Source organism: Manis javanica, chromosome 4, assembly GCF_040802235.1.
Source record: "Manis javanica isolate MJ-LG chromosome 4, MJ_LKY, whole genome shotgun sequence".
In the NCBI taxonomy this organism is placed as follows: Eukaryota; Metazoa; Chordata; class Mammalia; order Pholidota; family Manidae; genus Manis; species Manis javanica.
This window is the reverse complement of record NC_133159.1, coordinates 135,193,452-135,203,878: the sequence shown is the minus strand read 5'-3', so window position 1 is coordinate 135,203,878 and position 10,427 is coordinate 135,193,452. Positions and strand designations below refer to the sequence as shown.

Sequence of the window (10,427 nt, the reverse complement as noted above, 5' to 3'; positions counted from 1 at the left end):
GCAGGCATCCCCACCCTCATCGTGCTGGACCCTCAGGGGGAGGTGATCACGCGGCAGGGCAGGGTGGAGGTGTTGAACGACGAGGACTGCAGGGAGTTCCCGTGGCACCCCAAGCCTGTGCTGGAGCTCTCCGACTCCAACGCTGTGCAGCTCAATGAGGGCCCCTGCCTCGTCCTTTTTGTAGGTATGAAGCTCAGCAGGAGCCCCAAGGTGGGAGGGACAGGACAGACCTCACAGAGGGGAGGGGCGGGGGGGATGTCCCTGCAGCTTCTTCTGAAGGGGACAGTGCAGAGCCTGGGCCTTTGTCTCTCCCAGCAGCCTTGCATTTGACCCTGATGGTTTATTCATGGCTCTGCCCCTGCAGGAGGTGTTCTGGGAGCTGCTCCCGACTGCCAGCTGGGAAGAATAGGTCAGGCCTGGAGGATGCCCTGGGCCCCCTGACGAACAAGACTCCTAGATGGAAGGAGGCAGGGCTGCACACACAGGGGAGCTGCGGGGAGCGGGACCCTCGGGCCAAGACTTAACCCAGGCTGCTTCTGCCTATCACCTGTGTCCTGAAGGGCTGCCCCTGGCAGGTGGCATCTCTGTGGCCAAGTGCCCCCTCCCAGTCTCACCCATCACTGCCCCTCTGGTGCTCAGTGGGTGACTGTGCCAGGCAGGAAGATTTAGGAACATCCAGGCTCCCTGCAGCCCTGTGGGGTGACCCTGGTTCCTTTTACAAACACAGCAACTGCTGGCCAAGGGATTTGGGACTCTGTCTTGGGACTTGTTGCTCAGCTCCAACTCAGAATCACCTGGGATCCTAGGATCATGCCTGAGCTGCTGCCATACCCACTTCACTGAGGGAGGCTGGGGAATATGTCCCACATCCTACTCCCCTTCTCTGGAAATCTAGTTTGGGGGTTCCCAGGAGGGAAGCCAACATGCAGACTCAAAGGAATTCTTAAGCAAACTGATTTGCAAGCTGGCCCTGTGGTTGGAGGACAGAGGCCTCCTGGGGGAGTCGTCTACTTTGGGGCCTAGCTGCCTGTTGCAGGCTCACACACCCACTCTTAGGGCCACTGGAAAACAACTCTGAGCTGAGGGACAATTCAGAACCTTCGAGACCATTGGCAGATGTGGAAGCAAGGCCCCAGAGAGGTGAAGGGAGATCCCAGCATCACAGAGCTAACTCCATGTGGATCTGGGGTGTGTTTTGCCACATCTGCCCACTGTGGGCCTCTTGGGCAGTGTGGCATTTCTGGGTGAAAATCCCCTGCTGGCATCTGCTCTCCCCTCCTCTCCTTTGCCACTCAGGGGTGTTGTTCTTGCTGTTGGTGTCAGCGGTCAGCAGGAGTGAGCCCCGGGGCCTTGGTGGGGGCTGCTCCCTGCAGGCAGCCTGTCCCCTTCTGGGCCACTCCAGCTGCCGGCTGTGAAGCTGGCACTCCAGTGACCCTGGTGCCTCCCCACTGCCACCAAAGCTGCTGACCTGACCACAGTCCTGACCCACCGCCACTGCCACCAGTTCTGCTGTTTCCATTAGGAAGACAGAGATCCAAGGTTGTGGCTTCTTATCTGTGACTATGAGAAAAACTGCCGGGGACCTCAGGTCCCAGCAGAGGGGAAGCTCATCTTTCGAGGTGGGTTTGTGCAGAATTCAATGAAAAGAATCCTGCCTGAGGCATCGGTGCTACTCAGTGAGGTGCCTGTAATACACCCTTAGCACCCAGGAGGCAAGGCCTGTGTCCCGGGGGGAAGCTCGTTTTCTATTCAGGGGCTGCCCAGGTGGGAATTTCAGGCCCTGGATGCAGACTCCCTCAGGGACCGCCACTCTGTCTGACAAACTAGTGCTTCGTCGTGTCTTTCCTGCATCACAGATTCTGAGGATGACGGAGAGTCTGAGGCCGCCAAGCAGCTGATACAGCCAATAGCTGAGAAGGTCATTGCCAAGTACAAAGCCAAAGAGGAGGAGGCGCCGCTTCTGTTCTTTGTGGCAGGGGAGGTGAGTGCTGCTGGGGCCTGGCCCGCAGGGGGTCAGCTGGCCCACATTTACAACCTAAGGGATGCCTGAAGGGGCCCTAGGGCCTGGGTGCCAGTGCTTCTGGGAGAAGCCACTGACAGGCATGAAAAGGTGTGTCCTCAGTCGTGGAAAACCATTTCCTGCCCCTGCCACTTCCTCCTTCACCCGTTGCTCAGCAGGCTCAGAGTGGCAGGATGCCTTCCCAGGACAGAGCCCCCTCTTGCATGGCTCCCACCCAGGCTGCTAGGGAGAGAGGCAGCCGCAAAGGTCGAGACCAACACTTACTCCCTGCTTGGAACCCAGCCCCCCGGAGCTTTACAGTGCATCTGTGTGGTTAGCCCCCCTCTGCACTGGCCTGCAAAGTGAGCTTTTCCCCATACAGGGAACCTGGCTGGGGCCCCACCTCGGACCTGCAGTTACCTAGCCAGCCCAGGGAGAGTGCTGAGGTTGGAACTTACTGGCATCCCTATGTCTTTCACCCAAGGCTTGTCCCTAGAAGTCCTCCAGCTGGACTTCTCCAGGATGAGAAGGCAGGGCCCCCTCCAGCAGGTGCCTGCTCCACAGAGGTGCAGGACCCTTCGACCACAGACCTGGCATCCTCTACAACAGGGGCGCGGGGCAGCTCAGGTGCAGTGCCGCAGTCCCTAGCCCCCGGAGCCACCCTCCGCGCATGCTCAACCCTCTCCCCACCTACTCTGCACCAGGCCGCAAGCCGGTTGTTGATACACACACACTTTTTGATGCCCAACTGCCCTTATTCCACTCATCTGTATCTCCAAGTGGTCAGAGCTCCATGCTCATTTCACGCTATGCTTGGATTCCAGGAGAGTCAGCGGCAGCCAGACACCCTGAACCACCACCACCCGTTCATCACCCCCTCAATAGCCGCCCTGGCTAAGCCCTGCTGGGCCCCTCGCAGGCAGCTGAAGTCACCCTGCACAGCAGTGGGATGGAGGGAACAAAGCAGGTTCGCAGGGCCCTGCCTAAGGGCTACATGAGCCCGCTCCAACAAAGCACAAATGGAAGCTGCTCTGAATGCATTCAACTCTAACGCCTTTCCAGGGGCTGTGAGAAAAGATGGATACAGAACAGAAAGGGCTGAGCCAGGGGTGGAGCTAGAGTGGAGATCTCCAGTAACTGCTTTAAAAATGTGGCTGCAAAGGAACATTTGCAGGTTTTCTGTATACCAGGCACCAGGCCAAGTGCTTCACCTGCCTCGGACCATTTGCTCCTCACCTCTCTGGTGGGGAACATGATCATTATCATTTCACAGCTGAGGAAAGCGAGGCCTGGAGAGGGTAAGGCTGCTCCGAGTCTGGTCTGCCGGGCTGCAAGAGCTGGCTGGCTCTCACGCCTCCTTGTGTAGCTCCATGTAAGCCATTATTAAATATGTTTTACTGGGCATGAAACCTGGTCTCAGAGAAGTGGCTAGCTGAAGTCACGTAATACATAGGTGGCAGAGAAAGGAGTGAAGGTGAGGTCAGCCTGACTCCAGAAGCAGGGTTCTCACTCTGTCCATGTGCTTGGGCAGGTGGACCAGCTCTGGCCCAGAGGGAAGGATACCTGTCCAGGAAGATGGACAGAGGAGCCAGGGTCATCCACTGCTCCACCTCCCCGACTGGCCACCTGTCCTTCCTGGGCACTTCACCTGGGCTCCTGGCCTTGGCAGCTCTCCTGGTGCAGTTCTGTGTCCTGGTGCTCAGAAGCCACTGTAGAAGGGTGGTGGGCACAGGGCACTGGGACATCAGGCATGGACTAAGTGCCTCTGAGCCCAGGACTTTGAGCTTCTCATGTTCCACCCAAGGCTAAGTGGGACCCTATGTTTGTCTTGATCCTGTCCTCTCTGGCAGGCAGAAGTTACCTTCTGAAGCTTTAATAAACATTAAAATTCATATCTCTGTGGTTTGTTAGGAGGGAGAGGAGGAAGGGGAGGCAGCGTTGCACTTAGCCTGGCCTAGGCCTCCTAACGGGAATGCAATGTACAGTATTTGTCCAGGTGGCTCCCTCTGTTTATCATGAGATTGTTTATTAACCCACATGGAGGGCCTGAATCGGATGACCAGTGCCAGAGATGTCAAATAGCCCAGCGTTGCTGGGAGGTACACGCCGTTTCTGAGGTGGGGGCAAAAATCTAATAACCTTCCAAAGATTTGCCCTTTGAGAAAGTAGTGTATTTTATCTTAGAAACTGGTAAGCTGTACAGTTCATGCCTCCTGCTGGCAAGCATTTATTTAAGACCAGGAATTCCCCAAGCTCTTTCTCTGCAGAACAGCTCTGGTCTCCTCATTCAGTTCAGGATATTTGACATCTTAATAGTGAGACAACCTCAGGATGGGCAAGTGGAGGGCATTTTCTGTTATCTCCCAAATGGGGGTCAACAGTGTGAAAAGTCATCTGCAATGATTGTTCCCTTACAAATCATTCTCTAACCTCTGTATGTGTTTCTTTATACCAATAGGAGAAGTTCATCTGGGTGGTCACTGGGGATGTATGATAAACATAGAAACCTGTGTGAACTTGGGAAGTACTTCAGTAGCACCATCATCTGCACTGGCTGTGCAGCTCCTTCCTCCTGGAAACCACAGGGCTGGGGGTGGGGGCAGTGAGCTGTTTCTGTCTTAGAACATTCCAGAGTTGGAGTCCAGATCAACCTCAGATAATCCACAGTGGGACTGCATATAATTGAGAGTTGATCGTGAAAGTAAGTAGTGAAAGGACAGCCTGTTTTCACACAGCAGAGACGTGTTAGACTTGCTCCTGTACTGAGAAAGGAAGATGACTTGCCTGGTCGTTCAGACTGATGCAGAGAGAGCATTTTATGGACCAGCCTCTTGGCCTCCCCACGGCAGGGTAGGGCACCTGCACCCCCTTCTGAGAGCCCATCTCTCTGGGGGAGCTCTTCAGGGTGATGGTGTGGTTGCATTTTGGGCTATCTGGGGAATCCAGGCCAGGGCACCATCTACCCTCTGTCTTGAAAACTTACTGGTTTTCTCTCCCTCTGGTGACTTCCAGGATGACATGACCGACTCCCTGCGAGATTATACCAACCTGCCCGAGGCTGCCCCTTTGCTCACCATTCTGGACATGTCCGCCCGGGCCAAGTACGTGATGGACGTGGAGGAGATCACCCCTGCCATCGTGGAGGCCTTTGTGAATGACTTCCTAGCAGAAAAGCTCAAACCGGAGCCCATCTAGTGGGGCTCTGACCTCATGAGACATTATTTAAAACTCTTCTCCTCTTCCTCCTTCTCCCCTTCTTCCCTCCACCCTTGGACTTTTCCAGCGTGTCCTGTATCACACAACCCAAGTGTCCAACCTCTCTGTGGTGCCTTGTTCTCTGCATTAACTCCTCATCTAGCACCCTAGGGTGCACCTCCTCTCAGCAGCAGAAGAACCCACCATGCTTGGAGACTCTGCTTGGGATTCACAGGGCTGGCATAACCCGCCAGGACTGGGACGCCACCACCGTAACCATGAGCTCTGGCTGGAGTGTTTGCCAGGGCGTTCTCCTGCTGGTGAGCCCGGAGGGACAGCGCATCGGTGCTCTGGTCTGCCCCTGCTGTCGGCATGCCCACGCAGTGCCCAGGACAGCTCGGTGACAGCTGGATGTGTGGGTGGAGCAGGGAAGGGCCGTGGCCTTTTAGGTCTTGCCGGTGAGAACATCCTTTCTGAAGTGACCTAGTCTCTGTTGGTCTGAGGGGAGCCCACCACCTTGTCAGTTGCTTTTTGGGCAGCCTCTCCAGATAGCAATGGAAGCCTGTGTTCTCTTCTTGTGAGAAAGAGTAGCCGCCGTAACGATTCATGTAGTAAGTGCTTACTTTGATTGAATTCCTACCATGTGGTATGAAAGAGCTTCTCATTCCTTCCTTATATCTTTTTCCTTCCTTGATCTTGACCTTCTCCAGGTTTTGAACAGCCCGTACTCTCTTGGAATTTTGTTAATTCTTTCCCTTGGACATCTTCCTGAGAAAGTGCACTTGGCCTTCCCTCTTCGAGGGGCACCGCCTCTCCCTCAGCCCAGCTCTGGGCCCGGGGCCACTGGAACTCTGCCGAGGTGCTTGTGCCCACCTTTGGTTACCCCTGTCGTTCCCTTTTCTTTTCAACTCAGAACTAAAGAGAGACAAGAAGTTACCAGAAGCCTATGCTTTTTCCTGAGAACCTGCAGAAAGGGCTGTGCCCTGGAGTGGGAGTGAAGGCAGAGGACACACCAACCACAAGTAGGCCTTGGGTCCACTTTGCTAGGCCCATGTAGCTTGGTTCCCTGTTTGGGCTGAAATGACCAGGAAAAAGGAAAGTAACAGTAGCTGTGTTTTTAGGATTCAGATGGAGGGCTTTGCCTAGGGCTTCACAGGGTGTTTTAGTCTGTGTCAGCCGGGTGACGGGTCTTTCAAATGAGCCTTGGCTCACTCACAGTGCTCGGCCAACCGAGACCATCTGTTTGGAAAACCCAGCCCCCCAGTTAGCTGTTGACACCGTTGCTCCTCGCTGACTTGGATGGTTGCCTTATAGTTCAGAGGTACAAAACTAGTTGGTAATTAGACTGTTACTTGATGTCATCAGCCTGAAACACAGTCACCTGGTAAGAAATAAAGCAGGCATCATCTCTGGGTGTTTTCAACCACTTGGCCTTTCCTGTGCTTATTAACAGAAATCTTTTCACTTGTGGTGCTCTACTGGGGAGTCGGGGGGTGGGACATACAAGAGCCTCTTAACTGGGACACCCGGTAGCTATGTTTCAGAATTTAAGAGAACTGAACGTAACATAGCCAACTGTTGAGTCCTCATGAAGCCAGGAAGCTCCTCTGGATTAGAGTGCCAGAGACGCTTCCCTGCTGGGGCTCCGGCAGCCGTTTTTCTGGTCTGACTCGCCCTTGCAGGGGGAGGATTCTCAGATTAGACAAGCTTATGGATACTCGTGCTCATACCCCACTGGGGGAGCAAGCACTCTGAAGCCGGAGAGGGCTAGTTGGAGAAGCACAAGGAATCCCACACACATCTCCCTGTGAGGAATGGGGCAGTAGTGGAGACTCTCAACCCGGGCTCTATCCTGCGGTTAGGGCCTTCTCTGGGAACCCCACCAGTGCCTCCCTTGGAGTTGGGGACAAGATGAGGTCAGCCTCACTTAGAAGATGGATTTCTGCCTATGCCCTATGTCGTGATGGCTTTGGAGGAAAGGTGGTCTCTCTTGGCAGCTGCTTCTCTTCCAGGGCAGAGGGAGCAAGGTCTGGTGAGGAGTCCCTGTGAGTCACTGTAGCAGGAAAACTAGGTCGCCCGTCATCCTTCTATGGCCCACACAGGCTGGACTGAACCACTTGACACAAATGTCAGCTGGGTCCTTGACCCCAGAATTCTCCTTCTGGAGTGGGTGTGTAGGTAATATCAGTGGGATGGTGCTTGAGGTTCATATAGTGGTGACTTTGGAGGAAATTCTGGCAAAAATCACTTTGCCGGCACCAGTGAAAAGTCCCTTTCTCAACAATGCGAGAGATTGTAAAGGTTAATGATGCAGTTGAAGTGGGTGGCTTCTTAATTCCCACTAAGCAACTCCAAAATACCTTAAAATTCTTGTCGCTGATTGGAAGCAGGTTAAAACACCAGCTGCGACATATTCAAGGGCTTCTTCCACCAGTAGCAAGGGAAACCATGCCCTGCAGGTTGAGGCACATGGTGGCTGTAAGAATGCCACCCTGGGGATCGAGATTTGTGTTCACCACACTGACTTCAGATCTGACTACACATTTTCACAAGAGATGAGATTTTTTTTCTACCTATACCAAACAATAAAGATTTGCCTAAGAAAAAGGGTATATGTTTGGGATTGGTATATACAGTGGGCAGCTGTAAATGCCAGAGGGTGACTGGAAACCAGCTGCTTTTCCAGGAGTGAGGTGACTGCCTACTCTTCTTCTCAACCCACCTCCAAAACATGTCCTCGAAATCAATGGCTCTCACTAATCTGAGCACAGGGAGCCAGGACTGCTCATTTGGCATCAGCCAAGCTGCAAGTGGCAATTGTCAACCAGACTTTGTTTTCTCTTGCCACCTAATTAAAGACACCAAAATGCTGTTTGCTCCTCCTGCTGCCTTATTCCAGGACAGCAAAGTGAATTCAGCAATGAATATAAAGACATAGTAGAATATGGTCCGGGAACACATCAGCTGAAGCCAACAAGGTATTGCACTGTCAGCTTAGGGAGAAAGGTTGTGAAAGGTTGTGTGTGTGTGTGTTAAAGGTTGTGTGTGTCTGTGTCACTGGAGGACCCAATGTGTGTGTGTGTCTGTGTGTCTGTCCGTTCCCCTGGCCAGTTGGCTGGCCCATGCTTACCTGATAGGACCAGAACGGCGCTACAGTAGAACTGGGGGCAGTGCAGCCAGGTCCCCTGCAGCTTCTCTGGGTGCTGCTGTGCAAACTGAGGACTGACTGGAGAGTCGGAGCAGAGCTGTTCACCCTGAAGCAAGTGTGGAGCGAGCACTTAACCTACATCCCCCTTTGCTGATACCAAGAGGTAAATAGCACCCACTGCTTTCCTCCAAGCAGGCTGCTCAAGGGAAAATTCTTTGGGGAAATAACTGTTGTCTACTAGATTCATTATTTATCATTCATTATTAGTAAGTGGTACATGTGTGAAGGGTGAAATTTTTTCCAGGAAATTAAAGACTTGTATGTAGGATAAGTTTATATTGGGTCCACTTTATGGTTGGAGGAAATAGGACATTAGGATGCGCCTTAAATGTTCCTGGCAAAAGTATTTCAGGCAAAAGTATGTCTCACCCTCTTGGTATTTTGGAATACTTCCCAAACCAGGAAATGTGTTATTAGATCTGGTAGGACTTGTTTGAAGGACTGCTGGATTTCCATTAAATAATGTGCCAGCTTGTGAAAGCCTTTGTCCCCAGGCCTGACGGCCAGTGTGCAGCCCAAAGGTGGCAAGACAGCCTCAGGCCTGGATTCCTGGGTGCTCATGCCTCACACAAGTAAGTAACCCACAAGGGCTAGGACTATGATATGGGAGGCATGACCTTAGGACCCCGGGCAAAAAAAAAAAATGAATCTGGACGTCAGGGTATGTTAATTCCCCAATCAATCAAGAGCCACTCTGCTGCCTGGCAGCCAGTATGTGCTTGCCTTCCCTTCACAGAGGTGCAAGCAGGCTGGGAGGACAGACCCTCCTGCAGCCAGGTCTCCCCCCACCAACCTGTTCCCTTCTTGCACTTAGTGAAGCAGCAGCTTTGGTGGTGGCCCTCTCTTTTCTACAGAAGTAGTAAGAAGAGAACTGGTATCATCTGCAGTGTAGTCACATTCTCAGTCGTACTTGGCCTTGAGCATCAGCCCAGGCTTCCTGGGCCTTTCAGCAAGGACTGGGCCTGCAACTGCTTGCTGTTGCAGCTGCTCTGATGTAACATTGGCGACTTAATTCAGACTTAGGATCACACAGAGCAGGGAGTCGGCTCATGCATAACTTGGCTTCTAGCTTACTGCCTCTGTAAACTCATTGATGAAAACAGAAAATAAGATCTTGGAGTTTATAGGTGTCTACATTACACGTACAGTGTTTCAAAAAACAAAATATAAGGTGAGTGAGCTGGGTCCGCCCTTGCCGAAGGGCAGAAGCAGCTTGGCTCAGAGGGGAGCCCCAGGCCTTGCAGCACAGCCGGTCATTTTCAGCACTAGCCACAGATCCCTGGGCAAGGTGGTTTCTGGGGTCTTCATGTGGCAGAATGGCAGAAGTGGAGTAGAAAGCAGCCCAGGGTGGATGGTGACATCTAGTGTTGCTATTAACCATGGGGCACGGTCCCAGGTGGAACTAGTAGAAGGCAGTGCCAGGGGTCTGTTTCTCCTCTGGGCCTCTGTCTAGGGAAAGGGAAGACTTCAGCTCTCCCTCTCCTGAAGCGCCAAGCCAAGGGTGAGGCAGTGGGTTCCCAGTGTGAGTGCCAGGTGTGTGGAGCCATAAGCATTTGCCAGGAGCTGCTTTCCCAGGAGGCTCTATTCAAAGGGAAAAGTGCTAGGTTTTCCTGCTGTAGCCACTTTCTGTCTCTGTGTAGCCACCCTCAATTTCTGGACCAACATCCTCCTATACCTCAGATTCTGCCTCCTATACCTCAGATTCTGCCAAGAGAGTGACAAGCTGGATGGGTCTCCAACTTGAGCACCTCTGGGCAACAATGGCTTGCAAAATGCCCCGTGTAGTGGAAATCCAGGAAAAATCCCGACCCCTCCCTTCCACGGCTGGCAGTGGTTTTGAGGCGTGGCTGCCACCTCGTGGCAGAGATCCCCATCACAGCTACACTCAACACAAAGGCCAGGAGCAGCTTGACCAACCTGACTTGTCAGCATGTTTTACATTCATTTCTTACTCCTTGGGAAATGGTGACAAGGCACACATTGGCCTCCAGGTTAAGAATTCAAACTAGTTTTCCAGTATTGCTC

The 10,427-nt window shown here is 53.0% G+C and overlaps 1 protein-coding gene across 1 annotated transcript in view; it reads left to right on the top strand.

Annotated features, from left to right (window-relative positions):
• Positions 1-8,066, top strand: part of NXN (nucleoredoxin) — a 162,059-nt gene extending 153,993 nt beyond the window's left edge. The window contains exons 6-8 of the mRNA XM_037022861.2: positions 5-184; positions 1,857-1,981; positions 5,012-8,066. Of these exons, the coding sequence (XP_036878756.1) occupies positions 5-184; positions 1,857-1,981; positions 5,012-5,194 (488 nt within the window). The 3' untranslated portion in view covers positions 5,195-8,066. The remainder of the gene's footprint in view (positions 1-4; positions 185-1,856; positions 1,982-5,011) is intronic.
• Positions 8,067-10,427: the final 2,361 nt, after the last annotated feature.